Source organism: Primulina eburnea, chromosome 15, assembly GCF_022965805.1.
Source record: "Primulina eburnea isolate SZY01 chromosome 15, ASM2296580v1, whole genome shotgun sequence".
In the NCBI taxonomy this organism is placed as follows: Eukaryota; Viridiplantae; Streptophyta; class Magnoliopsida; order Lamiales; family Gesneriaceae; genus Primulina; species Primulina eburnea.
The window spans coordinates 33,266,861-33,284,999 of NC_133115.1; the positions used below are offsets into that span (position 1 = coordinate 33,266,861).

Here is an 18,139-nt window from a genome sequence, read left to right on the forward strand (position 1 = left end):
AACACTAGATGTAGCAGATGATCTCGTACCGAAATGAAAAAGCTTCTTGTGATCTATGTTGATTCGTAAGTACAGAAAATCGGCCGAAAATTAGCGCCGAATAAATTGTGTGGAAAATACGATAGGGGCTGTTTGAAAGCTTCGACACAATGGTGAGGGGAGCATTTAGTTGGGGGTGGGTGGGCTATATCGTAGGTTGACAGCTTGAACGGTAAAATTTGGTGGGCCTTGCTTCTGGAATCAAGCTTCCATCATTCAATTACTAATAATAAATAAACGTCGCATAATCACAGAAACCTGCAGCATTTATCTATGCAGTCCTTTTCATCTGGTGACATATCGCTGCAAACAATGACTCCTGAGTCTGACTAGATCAATAGGCGCATTTAAATGCACATGCAGTCCGGCCACTCGCTCCACTGTTCGTCTATATCTCTCTTCAACCATGGTAGGTGTTGAAACAGTAAGATTTTCAGAGCGTAATTATGTTTTTATTATAACGAACACCAACACTCGTGCATGATATTCATTAAATGGTGTCACCAAGGCTGTTTTGTGTATAGCTATGGAATCAACGTTGAATGTCATTTCAAGAGATGAGCCACTATTTAAACCAGAGTGACCTATATTCATAACAACCAACTTATCAAAAAGGCTTACATAGCAAGCGAGACACTACGGACTCAGTACAGCAGAGATAAATAGATTGCAAGTGTGAGCATGAAAATCAGATGACCAACTAGCCAGACCATTTTCAGAGCCTAAGAAGAAAAATAACTAATGTTACAGGGTTGTATTACATGCCCCAAATACCACGAGCGGATGCCACTTTACTACTCGGTCGAGACGTCAGTTCAAACAATATACGAGCGAATGTATCAGAGTACCTTGTATCAGATAAAAGCATGTCTGCAAATGCATTTTCATATGCTAGCAGAAGGGGCTTGTTTTGCGGCTCCAACACAAGATTCTCCAAAATCAATGTCGCTTTCCTGCAAATTTCAGGAACTGGGTGTGGTGCCCTAATCACTTTCAAAAGTCGGTCAATTGCCCTGAAAAAATAGCAGGCATATGATTTATATACAAGCTTTACCTGTTAAAAACCCGGAAAAAAAAAGTAGGACAGAGATGTTTCAGAAATTAACCCAACCATCTCTCACTAGCAAGTTTCAACCGACAGTCCATATTAATTTCGGCAAAGTTATAAAGCGCCCCGATTGCAGCTGCCTGAGCATCAGCAGATGGGATGCTCATCATGTCAACTAATCTCCGATAAATCTGCATTTTTTTAATCAATCCTAACTCCTAAGTCAAGAAGCCAAGGAAAATGTAACCAGAAATTAAATGACACGGATATTAGGACAAAGTCGACCTGTTGACCAAAAGACTGAAGGAAAGTTTCATTATCAGGATTAAGTATCAAACGACCAAATAATTCCGCAGCTGCACATTGCCAAGCTTTGACAGGAGATCCCAACATTGCCATGACGACCTGAACCACGCGTTTTGGTCTGTAGTGAAGCAATCAAGAACCAATATTTCACATTTAAGATGACAAATTTAAGAAATGTGATGAAATGAAATAGGAAAAAAACTTACGTCATTATGAAAGGTTTTGAAGGGAGAAACATTTGAAGGTCTATCAAAGGGCCCAAATTCATGATGGTCTCAAGGGCATTTGTAACAAGTTCTTCGTCTTCTGTCAACATCAGATGACTATTAGACAGAATTACATTTTTGAATGGATTTGGTGTATAAATTTCAAATTACTTTGGAAGAATTGAAAATCCATTTAAATAGTTGAAACTCGAGCTTAAAATAATATAAGAGAAGTTGAAATCCAAATAATTCACAGGTATTAGAAAAAATGTAAAGGACATAAATAATAAATTTGAAAATTTTTAATTTAAAATCCATCAATCCAAACATACCAGCAAATTTTGGAGAGATCTAACTTCGTTCCTATCTTAAGCATATTTTCTCAGTACATATAATCAAAATAAAACACATAACATGTTCATTACGTAGATCTCGCAAGTCGCAACAAACAGCAACATTCTAAAATGACGGATGGAAAACAAAAATCAATGCCACAGCAGCAAAAGTGGTAAGAAATGATAACAGTACATGAAAAATTTTCTCCTGACCTGTAATATTATCCTCCAAACACTGAAACATAGTTTCGAGACAGTGGCGACTCTGGCTCATAGCAATTTCATTATCAGCCATGAAAGAAAAGTTCCGGATAATATTTGAAGCCGCAACAGCACAAAGTTGTTTTTCTGCACGCCCTTCCTCGTCAAGGTTAAAGAGGCCATCTTCCTCAAACCACCAGCCTGAAGGACGAGACTTGGCAGTCGACTTCTGTGCAGAAACCTCTTCATTTGTGGAACCAGATCCAGTACTGCCACGGATTGAAATAAATGTGAGTTCCAAACCAACACCGTCAACCTCAAAATAGAAAGCTTGAGGACTGATGCGTGTTGCTGTACAGTGCCTCACCCAGGATGTGGAGCAGAATCACCAGTCTCGTATCCATTCCCAAATCCAGTAACGGCGGTATTCATACCGAGCAATCTCATCCTTGGTGCCTTTGTAAGGACCCTGGGTAAAGCTATCTCACGCCAGTCATCTATCTGCTCTGATTGAAAATAACCAAATCATAGGGAGAGCAGACTTGATAAATGCAATGCATACAACAAAATTGCTAGAGAAGAAACATACAACTTGAAGTAAAGCGTCAAGCACCCCTGGAATTTTGGCAAGAGGAGTTGCATCTTTCCGGATATCGTCTTTCTCTTTAAATGAAAGCAATGTGAGAGCATTCAAAGCCCAAGTCAATTCACTTTTTAGTCCACTTTGAAGAGCCAAAACTATCCTTTTGTTGTTCTGCTCTGATAAAATTGTTGCGGAAGAAGATAAAGCTCATCATTCACACAGGGTAAATTGGAGGGACAGAATAAAAGTATCAACACTTGTCTCTCATTCTATCTCAGAAATAATATTATTATTGAATAAATAACACCCATTTGTTAACCCGGTGTTTGATATCTTAAATCCCTTACGCATGTACACTAAGATAGGACAAGGTCATAAACGATTAAAAAAAAAAGTAGAATTACATCCTTCATCATCCTGAAAGAGTAAGCTATCTAAATTTTAAATGAAATCGTTCCAAAACTTGAGGCACCCACCTATTCTAACTCATAAACGAAAAATATACTTGATGAAGTTTACAATACCATCTCAAGGAGCTCATATAATCGTAGTTTCTACTTTCTGTCTTTCTTGTGTGGGGAAAAAAAAAACCTATTAGTTGTACACAATAATTCCAAGTTTTCATCATAGAATAACTCATTCATCGCGTATTCAAGAATCAGACCGGAAATACAAAGAAAAATCAAAAACATAATTAAAATAACTATAGAGAGAGAGACTAGGGTTTAAGAAGATGCTGACCGGCGAAGGCCGAGTGAACCTGGAGGGACGGACCGAGGAGGACTGACGGAGCGGCGGAATCACCCCCCAGCGCCGCAGCAACCGCGGCTGCATAATTAGTCCCGCTTCCGAAAGGACGGCCTCTCTTGGCGGCAGGAGCGGCCGAACCGCCGGATGCTCCACCCAACTTGCTCTGATCTCTCTTTTGCATCTCTGTGTATACGGGCCAATGCGTGAGGCAGAAATCAGCATTTTTTCAAGTACTTGTAGAAATACTTTGGGCCGTATTTCAGCCCATTAAAATTTGGGTTTTTCGCATTGAGTTGGGCTACGGTATAAGGGAAATTAGGAGTTCAACTTATGTAATAATAATGTTTGAACCATTTATCAAATTCTCCTTCATAAAAAATTCCAATCAGAAATCCTCAGTAAGTAAACTATTACAATTTTCTGAGGAAGTTTTCTATAGTTAGTTCTCGAAAATGAAAACTCGTCTCAAACTTGTGATCTTTGTGTCAGTTCGACTCGTACAAAATTTTAATATAATGCATAGGTTATTTTTGTCTCAAATAGGTTGCATTTTTTCCTTATCAAATTCTGAAAATAATTTTGAAAGAAGGTTTTAAACGTTCGCTGTTAAGAAAAAATTTCATAGCTGGCGGACAGTGTTCTACAACTTCGACATTATGCTTTGACTTAATTTTTTCTTTTCTATTAATTTTGAAAGAGTCGTGATCAAGGCACAAATGGAGGATTTAAATTAATTATGAGATATTATATTCGACATTATATTTAGGTCCATCTATTTTTTGTTTAATGAAAAACTACAACTCGTATTTAGAGAAGATAGATTAAAGATTTGTACTGATTGTACTATCATGAAATTATGCTCGAACATTATGCTTGAGCTTACCCTACACCTCCAACTCCACTTAATCAAATTTTGAACCTTTTCTTTTTCATAATTATGGAAAAGATACGATTTTGAAATGATTTCTAAGCATACTTTATCACTTCCCTCTACTCGGAATTATGTATTACTTTGGGGGATTATATATCAACTTTATATTTTTGGGTTGCCGTGTTACTTGTCGAGAGCATTTTCCCAACAAAAATAAAAAAGTAAATTAAATTAAATTCGTTTTAAATTTAGTTGTCGTTTTCAGCTTTCTTTAATGAACAATATATATGAAGTACATTAAGTTATAATTTTTTTTAAAATAATATATTTATTTTTAGAATTAAGCAATAAAAAATTAATATCTTGTTAACTAAATAAATAAGTAAATATTTTAAAAAGCGAATTTTAAAGTTTGTTTAGCTATGAATGTGAGGACATCTCCGACCCTGCGCCAAACTCCAATGAGAGGTGCGCTATTTTCAAATTAGCGCAGCTCTCATTCCTTCTGCGCCAGGGGAGAAGCTCCAATGGGAGGTGCGCTACTTTAAAAATAGCGCAGCTCTCATTCCCTCTGAGCCATATTTGGCCATGCCCCTACGCCAATTTGGCGCCGGGAAGTTTTTTTTTTTAATTTCTTTTTGTTTTTTTAATTATAAATATTATTTATCTAATAATATGATATTATTATTATATTAATTTATTAATTAGATATATTTAAATAATATTTTATTATTATTTTAATAATTAGATATTTAATAATAATAATTAAAATATTTAATTATATAAATTTATAAATATAGTTTTAAATATTTTACAATTAAATATCTAACACACAAATTTATTGAATAATATTTAAATATTCAAATACACAGTTAAAATAAAAATATAAATTCGAATTCAGATAATTTAAATGAAAATATAATAAAAGATAAACAAACTAAATCATCAATAATTTGGAAAATCAGATCCGAGAATATGTAATTATAACAAAGGATAAACAAACTAAATCATCAATAATTATAAAATGTAATTATAATTATATCACTAAATTTAAAAATTATACATTTAATAACTAATATTAACATTAATTATAATTATATTGTTAAATTTATAAATAAATAGTAAACAAATGGAATATTCTAGGAATATACTTTTAAGTGTTAGATTTGAAGTAAATGAGTTGGAGATAAATGTTATATGTGGTGCAGAAACTGCACCAAAATAGATTTATGGGTTTGAGATGACATGAGAGTTAATGTGCCAAATATTTAAGGAAATATGACCAAAAAAATGACTTTAAAGTTTATTTAGCTTTCAAAGTGAATTTTAAAGTTTGTTTAGCTTTGAATTTTAAAGTTATCTCCCCAATTGGATTTCAAATACGCTTTCTGTTAATTTAAGGAAATATGCCAAAAACAAAAAAAATCGATATAATATTTCTATCTATCCTAACAACCCACACAAGTGAGACTCTAAGCCTATACAAGTCTCACCCTGTCACTACAATAATTGGATCTTTGATATGAAATATTGTAATTTTGATCTTATATATTTGTTCATATTAAAGTTCGCTATATTGATTAAGTTATAGTTTCTATCTTGTATCTTTTAAATTTTTTTTTGTCATTCATTCTCAAAAGTGTCGACGACATACGTCAACGCTAGTTCCACGTAAAAAAAAAAAAAAGGAAATTATCAACAACAAAAACAAAGATAATGGACAAAAATTGAAATGTGATTTTTAAAAAGTATGTTTTCATAGCATAAAGGGTCTAATTTAATTTATATCTCTTGATTAATATCTACTCTTGCCTTGTGAGTGCCAAAGCGAATGTAGCGTAGTGTGTGAGAATATATGCCCATTTGAACTAAGTGAATTCATGGAAAAATAAAACCCAAAATTTATTATGATTCAACTCCCTGACTTGCATAATTCAGAAACTTGAGAAATCATGGTCCCCCAATTCCCATTTCTGTGAACACAATGACGTTTCACAAATTAACTTCATGAAAGGGATATAACAAATTTGAGTAGACATTTCTCACACTATCTATTTTTGGTATTTATAAATATAATTCAAGTAAGTGTCCAAATTAAGAAGAAAGATGTGTGGTTAATATTGCACATATAGAACGAAAGATGGCTCTCACACCTACCATATTAATTCAAGTTTTAATTATAATCGATTTAACGCAAAAAACTTGGGGGATCCAAATTGTTTCCCCCGAGAAGTTTATGTATGAAGTTATTTTTATCGATTCTAATTTCTACCTCGTTTCCTTATCTTGGAATGAATGGATAAACACGTGGAATAGACTCGTCTGATAAAATGTTGACAGAGAAATCGAAATCATGACCGATTACTCACGGGGATACATAAATTGATGAATGAGTCTCATGTGAGACCGTATCACGGATCATAATCTGTGAGACGGGTCAACCCTACCCATATTCACAATAAAAAGTAATACTCTTAGCATAAAAAGTAATACTTTTTCATGGGTGACCCAAATAAGAGATCCGTCTTACAAATATGACCTGTGACACCGTCTCACACAAGTTTTTACCTAAATTGATTGGCTTGTGATATTTAGTGCATGTTGTGCAGTGTTGTAGAAGAATATTTAGTGCCGTGTCTCTTTCAGTCCCCTTTCTCCAATGAATAGTTTTCAGTGTATTCAGTTTATGGCTCTCTGCATTTTAAAATCGAGGCCCGAAAATGAGATGCAAGTTTCAAGAATTGATACGGTCTGAGTTCGTTTTTAATATAAAGTTTTTTTTAAAAAAAAATATTTGGAATAAGTTGTAAACAAATATTTGAACGTGAAATTTAATTATTTCTTCCTTCGTTCCTTTTTTAGCTTAATAATCGGGCTTTCACGTCTTTTTATTGATTCTCAATGTGCCTCATAAGGCAAAGTTTCCCGAATATTTTCTTTACCAATTGCGGAGATTACAAATAAGTAAAATGCAACACGTGATATATTAAGTAACCGTTTAACCAATGGTCACAAATCCGACCACTTATAAAATTTTCTCGATTTTTTGAAAGCGAGATTATATATAATTCGCGGTACACAATGGGTTGATAATGAGGGAGTGGACTTCTTTATTAAATGAGTGTTTGATTAAATTTATTTAAAATAACTTATAAGATCTTACATCTTATAAGTTGTTTTAGTAACTTATAAGTTGTGATGTCTTATTGTAAAAACAAATTGTTAAAGTATTTGGATGCAATGAAATATTACAAAAGATCTTATGAAAATAAATTAGGCATCTAAAAACAATTTATAAATTGTTAATTTTTGATAGCTTATAAATTATTTGTAGATATATTTTGAAAGTTTATAAACTGAAACACCTTTTTAAACGACATCACAAGGGTAGAGTGAGAAGATTGGGGTAAATGGGATCTTATTTATGTGGATATTATTTTCACTTCATTTCAACGAGTAAGATCTTGTCACACATACAATTTCAAAAAAAAAAGTGGATCCTATATATATGGGTAAATCTTGGTCATCCATTTTATCATTAAGACAATACGCACGTAAATAGGATGAAATAAACGTATGGTGGGGTGAGTTGCTTTCATATGTTCATTATTATAATCATCAAATTACTTTACGCAGAGAAAGAAGGTCCCACTCCGCACTAAATTTAAACAGAAAAAATGACCCAACAACTTCTATTTTATTTATCACAACTTTGTAAATTGGTCCTGGGTCACTTCGTGTATCAAGATAAAATTGTGGTCCCATGTCAATGATTGTGACCATTTTATTTTTAAAAAGAAAAAAAACTAAAATTTGCTTGAATTTGCTTTAAATATTCTAAAACAAACTTAATTTTATATTTAATATCTGTAAAAAAAATACGTCTTTACATTTTTTGATTTTTTGGACCCACATGTTTAGGACGGTACAAAAATTGAAAATATGATTTTAATATATAACATTTGAATATTAATTGTATTATATCTAGTACATAATATAAGATCTCGAGTATAAATATATAATAAACTTATTAATATCAACATTTATTATACATGTTCGATATTCAAATATGATACATTAATATCATATTTCAATGTTTTATACGTATTGTCATCTGAAAATACAAATTTTTCATTAAAATTAATATTTGTTATACATATTCAAGTACGTATTAATCATATATTAATAAAAAATCTTAAACAGATTATACTCAAATATCATATATTAATACTATATTTTTAATATTTTGTATTGATATGTGGATTTAGGGAGTGTAGAAATGTTTTTTGTGTGGATCGCGAAATGCAAGTACATAATTTTTCTAACAGATATTGAATACAAAACTTAAGTTTGGATGTTGAAATTTAAAGCAAATTTCTATTTATTTTTATTATAACATGTTTAACTAATTCAAAATAAAAAAAAATATATGATTTCTACGAGATTATCATTTGAAAAATGTTGCATTAAAGTATAGTACGAATGCTAATTAATCAACCATTGTGGACTAATATAAAATGAAAACTATATTCCAAATTTATGAAATAATTGTCTTTTTTTTAATGATTAACGCCTGCTCTCTTCAACGTCCCCAAAAAAACAAAAGCCGAGTATACTTTACTACTTTGTCTTTTTTGTTTTTTTTTTGTTTTTAAAAAAACTTTTAGGTGATTTCCATTTTTACATACGATCTGAAGATAATTATAATTGCACATCAATTATATCGTAAAATTGTACTATTATCTCGAAAAATTTAATTTAATATTTGTATGTATTGTTGCCTATATATATATATTATGCATTTCTCAAAAAGTAGTTATATATATATATATTTTATGCATTTCTCAAAAAATAGTTACTACGTGTAAAAGTGTCTTTAGTAATATTTTCCTACTTTGTAAAATTTACTGTAAATTTTCAACCCCCACCCCCTACCCCCTACATTGTCTTGTCTGGTAAAAGTAAAAAAAAAAAAAAGTGTCATCCCCTGGAAAAGATAAAGTTAAAAATGGTTTTTACGTCCATTGAACTCGGGACCGTCGGAGCACTCAAATCGCGACAAAATACAAGGTTCGCTTAATCTACGTACTATATACTATTCAAACTAGAGATTTTTTTTTTTCTTGATAATATGTTCCACTAACTTTAAATTATTATAGAAAATTATATAAGATTTTATAGAAAATTATATAAGATTGTTTTTGAATAGATGTATATAAAATTAATTTGTTTGATAAAAATCACTCGATAATTATATTTTAGGATTAATTACATATATTTCCTTTGTGTTTTACCATAATTATGTATGAAAAAAAGCAACTATCCTAAAAACTTACATATACGGATATATATCTTCTCAATTTTATGTGGAGCTTACGTTTACAACTTTTAATGTAAATTTTTTTACATATCTCCCCTTAAATAAATGTCAATCTTACCATTACCTCTCAAATATGAATATTTTAAAAATGAGTATATTTTTGTTTGTTTTTCATATATATTTAAATGAAAAGTTGAACAAAAAATAAAATAAAATAGAACAACAAATTAAAAATCCAAATTATAGATATATTTTGGTTTGGCTTTATCTATTTTAATTATAAAATACATTCGAGTAAAATGTAATATTTTTTATTTTAACATTCAAAACCAACATGATAAATTTTATTTGGTTTAATTTTATTTTTATATTCATTTATACTCTTTTTAAATATTATGGCAAAATGTGGTAATTGTAAGATATATAAAAAAAATTATGGGGAGGTAAATGTAATTTTTAAAGTTAACGGGTGTAAATGCAATGTTTGATTAAAAAAAAAAGTATATTTAATTTCCAAAATTATTTCAATATTTTTGTAATTATAATAAACTTTGAGAGAAATGTATGTAATTAACCCTAAATTTTATGCACATGGAATGTATGTAACCAAAAAGGAACTACATCTGATGTTAATAACAATAATAATAATAATTACCTTAAAAAAAAAAAACAACAACAACAATAATAATAATAATCATAATAATAATAATAATAATAATAATAATAATAATAATAATAATGGTAATAATAATAATAATAATAATAATAATAATAATAATAATAATAAATTCAGAACAAATTGTTAAGGTTATGTTTGGAGTGATGAATTTAGGAATATGATTGTTAAATCTATCGTAAAAAAATAGTAATTTTGATGGATTTTAAATACATCTCATACGAGTGTCATTTTAAATACATATCTCATATCCATGTGTGAACCAAATCTCCATTCAAATTAAATATATCTATTCAAATTAAATCCAATTCAAATCTACTGGTAGAAATTGTTTATTCAATATATCAAAAGTTTAATAACAAATATTGGTTGATTTTTTTTTGTCTAATGACATGTTCAAGAGTAAGATGAAGATATCAGCATTGATAACTTCATGTAATATTTTTACAGTTGCGAGATGACCTTGCAGAAGTGAAGTTAAAATATGAATTTGTTATTTAGATGACTTTATATTTAAAAACAGAAGGTAAAAACTTGTGTGAGACGGTCTCACGGGTTGTATTTTGTGAGACGGATCTTTATTTGGATAATCCATGAAAAAGTATTACTTTTTATGCTAAGAGTATTACTTTTTATTGTGAATATGGGTAGGGTTGACACGTCTCACAGATTGTGATCCGTGAGACGGTCTCACATGAGACCTATTCAAAACAGAATAATTAAAACAAAATCAAAACATCACACAACATAAATAAAAAGTACACATAATTTTTTGTTTTGTTTTTTTAAAATAATATTTTTTAGAATTTAAATCATTTTCAATTTTTTTTTTTTAAAAAAAAAATTATAGGCATTTCATCGTATGGAGAGTCTATGCACGAGAACAACCATCATTCTCTCACGTGGATTTGCAAAGGGCCGATTAAACACATGTTTCATGGCGCGGATTATCGGCTCTGGTACGTGCTCTCCAATTCAAACATAGTTTTATGCAATTTCTCTTATCCCACCAAAAAAAATAACAATTATTGGTATCTTTTGGATGGGAAACGAGAATCTTATCTCATTGTAAAGATCCTTGTAATGCCATAAAATGTATATTTTTTTATCTGAAAACCACACTCCTCTTCGCGGCTTACGAGACGGCACGAGCCGTTGCCGTCATCCCCTAAAACCAAACCATTTTTACACATTTTCTGATATATGCATGTATCTAACCAAGAAATGTTTTTAAAATTTTAAATATTCCTTGTGTTTCCTCACTAGTAAACATTGGATATGTACGAATCTCAATATTTTTTTTACAATTTCATTACGCTTTCGAAACATTAGACAAATGCCGAAACAATTATATCAGTTTTTTATATATATGATATCCACTAAATATGTGAAACTATCTCGCAAATAATACAATGACAAATGTAGCCTCTTGGACTGATGACATATATAATTAATGACTTGAGAATTATTAAATACGAAATTGTAAGCAATAGCGGTCTTCGGAACTTTTTACATGGACCCTTCTTTTAAAAACAAGGGAAAACAAAATTCTACCCATTAAAAAAGAAAGAAAGAAAGAAAATCCCTACGTTCACATCTCCAACTTTTACATGTGGGAGATCTGTACAAAATCTATTCATAAACAGGTGGGAAATAATGACTTCAGCACAAATAACACTAAAATCAAGATCAAAATTTCCTTATTTTATTTTATAATAATAACTAATTGTTTTCCGAGAGGAGAGAAGCTAATCCGGTGATCACCGCCTTATGACCCCTCTCTAAACTCCTCGGTTTCACCGCCGGCAGCTGCCACACCACCACCGGAGAAACATCGCCGGATTTCGACGGGAATTTGGGCAGCTCATAATCGGCCTCGGACGACAACTTCTCTCCAAAAATCAAATCCAATTCTCCAACCTCGCTTTCTGACACCTCCACAACTTCTGTTTCTGGCAATAGCTCGGGTTCGGGCTTGGATTCATTGGGCTTCTGGTCGGTGTCGTTTTGGGGATGGGTAGTTGCTTTTGGTTGCAGAGTTCGGGTGTGAGGGCCAAGCCATTTAGATTTCATGTATTCGGATTTGCGCCACGGCGCGATATGCATGCCTTTCTTTTTCAGGCTCTGGCGCGCGGCTTCCGACGCGATCGACACGATCTGAAGAATCCGATCGGATTTCCCGACGAAGATGTTCGGCAAGTACTGCAAAATTGTCTTGTAGTTACTGGTGGATCTAGCGATTTCGAACTCCGATCGGAAATCTATGTCGATTGTTAGTCTCTCGCCATCTAATATCACGTCAATATACTCGTACTCACCTGCACCATTGCGAAAACATGTAAAGCCCCTTAATTTCCATGTCATAATTCGAAGGAAAAAATCACTGATTATGATGCACGATAATATTTATCGTAAAATCTCAAGGAGTGAAGGGTTATTCATTCAGATCCAGAAGTGGCATTTGAGAAAGTTCAACAGTACGCAATCATTTCCATTTTTAAATTCAATTAGGAAACAAATCTGGGATTTTGTCTTTCAAAGGATTTCAAATTCACTTCCAACCCAGTATTGATTTGATATCCCAAAGTCGAAACTCTCAAATTGGTAAAGTTGTGTTCAATGGCTTTACGCAGGGGAGATATGAACAGGAATTGAAGTAATAACATAAAAGTTAGTGAATTAATTCGCACGAAGTAAAATTGATAAACAGAAGGATATGTATAAATAGAAAGTTCAGAGTTCTACCAGCTGGAATGGAGGAAGATTTTTCCCATTTGGATTTACAAACGGAGGCGTTATAGCCAAGAGTTATCAATCCATCGGTGACTATTTTCCTCAAATCGTCTTTTCTTCTGCAAGTTTTATTCTTTTCCACGATCCTCGACGTGTCTGCCAATAGATTTCTCTCCACCATACTCGCACACGGTATCAAACTCTGAATTCAGAAAATCAATTCAGTTAATAAACTCCAAAACTTTATTGTTCAAAACTGTGAAGCTGACAGGCATAAACGAAAATCCTTACCTTGAGAGTATCCGAGGAATCACCGAAAGAAGAGTTTGCAGTTAGTGAATCGGAGAAGACATCAAATTCGTCGTCGGAGCTGTCGTTGCTGTTGCTGTTTCCGTGAAAGCAATTGCATCGGTTTCTCCCGCATTTCATGGCTACTGAACCGCCGGTTTGTTTGTCATTGTTCTCCTCGATGAAATTTTGGACCATTTTATCTAGACAGACTGAGCTCGGCTCAAACTCAGCTGCCGCGACGCCGGTCGCTGGTCTATCAACCGTTGAAATCCTCATAACACTGTTGAACGGACGATCGAATAGCCGCTTCAGCCGTGACTTCAACACCGGCATCTTTGCGATGGCATCGTTTCGGATCGAGGACTCACTATAACTGATCGGCTGTATTTTCATGGGGAAAGGCATTTTATAACGCCAACAACGGCAATCGACCAAACTATCCTATCTGCTTGTGTCAGTTGAACAGGTTCCCGGAGCTCTTAAAAACTACTCAATTCGTGAAATCGCCAAAATTACTTCGAAAACATCAACTCAAATAAACCAAAAAGTTAAGCCAAATTCAACATTTCGAACCCTGCCTGCCCTTCTCTTCCAACAAAATACAATCTCACCACTGAATCACCAGAATTTCTGAAGAAATTTCAAAAGAGATCTTGAGAAAAACTCTTCACACCAGCAACTAAACAAAAAAGGAAAAAACAGAGAGAAAAAGATAAAATAAAACGAAGAGTTTCTCAGTTATAGCTAGGATTTATGAGCGGAGAGCGTAGAGAATAGCATTGCATATCAAGAGACATTAGACATCTCCGGCGAGGTTTCCCGCCGGCGGTGAGATGCTTCGGTTTGAATACTCTTTTGTTTTTCCGGATTAATTGACTTGTTTGAGAACCAAAGGGAGTGGGGATTTATATAGAGCAGTGTTGAACTGACACGTGTAACATAGATTTCCTGAAATTCAGGCTATGATCAGGTGTGACGAGCGTAACCAGATTTTGATTATTTTACTTCTCACATATTGAAATGAATCATTTGGACCGAGTTTGCTCAATCAAACCATTAATATTTCTGGGTTCACATTCACCTCAACTTAATCAAATAAATCAAGATCCACGTGTCTGTTTCGATGGACTAATTGAAACATTTTTTTAAAAATATAAAAAACATAAAATTTTGGGATAATATTTAATAAGTTAATATATCCTTGATATTTAAAAAAGCAAACATATTTTACCATTATATTATATAAACTCAAACATATTGATCAAGTGTGGTTTTAAAAAAGAGTAGGTTTATTGTGAGACGGTCTCACGAATCTTTTTATCTGTGAGACGAGTCAACTCTATCGATATTCATAATAAATAGTAATAGTTTTTTCATTGATGACTAAATAGCTGATATTCACAATAAAAAGTAAGGGTGTTCAAACTTCGGATAAAACCGAAAAAGTCGAAAATCCAAACCGAAAAAACCGAACACCGAACCAAACCGAAAGCCGAATTTTGTAATTCGGATATAAATGTTAAAACCGAAGTTTATTTGACTCGGTTTTGGATTATATATGTCAAAACCGAAAAAATCGAAAAATCCAAAATTTCATTAAATTAATAATTTTTTTATATTATTATTTATATTATATATTTTGATATGATATTTAGTGAATGAAAACCATTTTGAACAATTTTTTAATTGATTGTTGTTTGTTTAATTAATTTAGACTTTCTATTTAAATATTTTACTAAGAAAACATATAGAAAGTTAACATATTATATTTTACAATATATTTATATTATTCATTTAAATAATTATACCAAAACAGAAATAACCGACCGAAATAACCGAACTGTTTTGTTAGAAAACCGAACTGAACCGAAGAAAAATGGTTTGGATTCGGATTATATATTTCTAAAACCGAAAACCGAACCGAACCGACCGATGATCGAACACCCTAATAAAAAGTAATATTTTTTTATGGATGACCTAAATAAGATATATGTCTCACAAAATACGATTTGTGACACTGTCACACATAAGTTTTCGCCTTTAAAAAATAGAGGGCCAAGAATTTTGTTAATTTTAAATGTTTTTTTTGTTTCTATGATTTTTTTTATCAGAGGTATTGTTGTAATTAACGGCCGTCTCTATCTGTACCAAAAGTTTAATAATTTAGATTTATTAGATCTGCAAGCGATTATATTTATTATATTTTGACGTAATTTTTAACCGATATATTTATGACAATAGTTATGGGTCCGTGACCAAATATAATTGGATAAATTGATAGATGGAAACATTTCAATAACTGTGTATAAATAAATAAATAAATTTGTAATATTTTTTAAGTGATGTGGTTTATTAAGTGAAGTAGAAATTATTCATATAGTTTTTCTAGTGGCTCTTAAAATATATGTTGCATTATTTAACTTATAAATTTGCTAAATGGGTCGGGTTTTCGCCTGCTCCGATAAAATTCGTTACTCGATCCAAATCCATCCGAATAGAAAAATTGATAACACGATGAACTTATCACAAATCTAACATACCCCGAATTGGTTTGCATTCATTTATTAGTTTTTTCTGTTGCAGAGAAATTTGAATATTTGGTCTCAAACTCGATACGACGTCTCAAATTTAAAATTTGATATCAGATAAACTATAAATTATTAATAATATCTCGACTTTTGACAATGCAGTATGTGTTGATAGTCAAAAATCCTAAATAAAATGTTTTTATATGAGTCGTGTTCTTATAAAATCAAAAGATCAGTTACCTAAATAATGAAAATTAATTATTTTTACAATTTTATACATTTTTTAAAGTTTATTGAATATAACACAATAAGTAATATTATTTCAAGAACTTGTTTGAGACGGTCGGGTCGTATTTGTAAGACGGATATCTTATTTGGGTCATCCATGAAAAAATATTATTTTTTCTGCTAAGAGTATTACTTTTTATTGTGAATATCGATAAGGTTGACCCGTCTCATAGATTAAATTATGTAAGACGGTCTTACATGAGAACCACTCATATTAAAAATATAAAAAAACATGAGATATTAAATCAAAAGTGAGGTTAAATTCGAATGAAACAAAAATGCACAAATGCTTTCATTATGATTTCTCGTACAGTCATACGTCCAGATAAATCACAACTATTCCTAGCTTTTACTTATCGTGGTCCTCATGGCACGGAATTTAAAAAAATGTGGCTCGATTGAGATTGGCTTGTCTGTGGAAAACACTGTTTGAAAATAATCTCTACTCTCTCCAAAATGTGAGAAGAAAATAACCTAAAAAATACGATACTTTTTTTAAAATTCTCAAACTGAAAAATCATTAATTATTTTTCCACAAATATTTTATCCTTTTCTTAAAATTATTAATTTCACGCACCTCAATTTTTAGTATGTGAAATGAAAAATTGTTGATGTAAAAAAGTTGATAACAATAATTAGGCTAATTTTGGGTACACTGGACCGACTTGAGCTGCAATCTAATTTATTGCCACAATTATATAATCTATTTTTTAAAAAAATATCGATAGAATAATGCGATAAAAATTAACATAAGAATGGACAAAAATGTAAATAATAATTATTTTTAATTATTTTTTAAAAAAATATAAACTCTCACTATTCAAGCACACACTACAAGAAAAATGCTATACGACAACGGATAAAATCCGTTGTCGTAGCCATTTTAAAACTGTTGTTGAAGCCAGTGTTGTTAAATGTTCGCTCAAAGACAATGGTTAAAAACTGTTGTTGTAGTTATATTTTGCGACGGTTTTCAAAACCGTCGCCAATTAAAAACCGTCGTCGTATCTGCAATTTACGACGGTTTTACAAACCGTCGCAAACGATAATTGCGACAGTTTTTTAAACCGTCGCAAATGATAATTACGACGTTTTTTAAACCGTCGCACAATTTTGTGCCGACGAAAATTGATATAAACCGTCGCTAAATGTAGCGACAGTATTCATGTGGAAAAACAGTCGCTAATAGCGACGGTTTATAAATCCGTCGCTAATATTTTAGGTAAAATAAAAAAAAATTAGAATTTAATAAATACGTAAATTGGTACAATCATATAAAAGATAAAATATTTAAGTGTCGTGAAATAATAAAATTATATAAGAGATAAAAATTTTAATTGTTTTGATATTGTAAAAAAATCGTGTAAAATATAAAAATTTTAAGTGTTGTGAAGTGGTAAAATCATGTAAGAGATAAAAAATTTAAGTGTTGTGAAGTTGTAAAATTGTGTAAGTGAGAAAATTTTAATTGTTGTGAAGTGAAGTGGAAGAAATTGAATGAAAGTTGTATGTATTTATAGAGAGTGATGGGACAAAAAGGAGGGAAGTTAGGGGGGGAACGAATTTTTTGAAAATAGCGACGGTTTTGACTAAAACCATCGCAATATTTAAAATCGGCGACGGTTTAATCTTATTTGTCGCTAAATATAGTGACGGTTTTGATAACACTGTCGCCAAATGTAGCAACGATATGAACAAAACTGTCGCTGATGTTAAAGATGCGACGGTTTTTCTTTAACGGTCGCTAACATGAGCGACGGTTAGGAGTCAACCGTCGCCGATTAAAAATTTCGCGACAGTAATTTAATACCGTCGCTAAAATTAGCGACGGTTTTTGTTAAAACCGTCGCTAAATATACCACAAAAAACTATTATATACAAAACCGTTGTCGAATGTACCAAAAAAAGCACTCATAGACAACGGTTCTGTAATCCGTTGTCTTTGACCCTAAAAAACGCTCAAA

General features: G+C 31.7%; 2 protein-coding genes across 4 annotated transcripts; both read right to left on the reverse strand.

Moving 5' to 3' along the window:
* Positions 1 to 551: 551 nt before the first annotated feature.
* LOC140814794 (armadillo repeat-containing protein LFR-like) lies at positions 552 to 3,676 on the reverse strand. Of its 3 annotated transcripts, none has more exons than XM_073173892.1 (8): positions 3,460 to 3,676; positions 2,725 to 2,894; positions 2,503 to 2,636; positions 2,148 to 2,404; positions 1,600 to 1,696; positions 1,373 to 1,511; positions 1,151 to 1,278; positions 552 to 1,052 (listed from the first exon to the last, which is right to left on the reverse strand). In XM_073173892.1, exons 1-8 carry the CDS (start codon positions 3,647 to 3,649, stop codon positions 797 to 799), a joined length of 1,371 nt encoding a protein of 456 aa, XP_073029993.1. In that variant the 5' UTR covers positions 3,650 to 3,676; the 3' UTR covers positions 552 to 796. The 3 variants fall into 3 exon arrangements, with proteins under 3 accessions (XP_073029993.1, XP_073029992.1, XP_073029994.1); XM_073173891.1 differs by having other exon boundaries at positions 1,600 to 1,699; XM_073173893.1 differs by having other exon boundaries at positions 1,600 to 1,699; positions 2,725 to 2,889; positions 3,460 to 3,670.
* Positions 3,677 to 11,778: 8,102 nt separating this feature from the next.
* LOC140814031 (uncharacterized) lies at positions 11,779 to 14,248 on the reverse strand. The gene is made up of 3 exons (XM_073172883.1): positions 13,360 to 14,248; positions 13,081 to 13,270; positions 11,779 to 12,653 (listed from the first exon to the last, which is right to left on the reverse strand). Exons 1-3 carry the CDS (start codon positions 13,762 to 13,764, stop codon positions 12,058 to 12,060), a joined length of 1,191 nt encoding a protein of 396 aa, XP_073028984.1. The 5' UTR covers positions 13,765 to 14,248; the 3' UTR covers positions 11,779 to 12,057.
* Between the last annotated feature and the right edge of the window lie 3,891 nt (positions 14,249 to 18,139).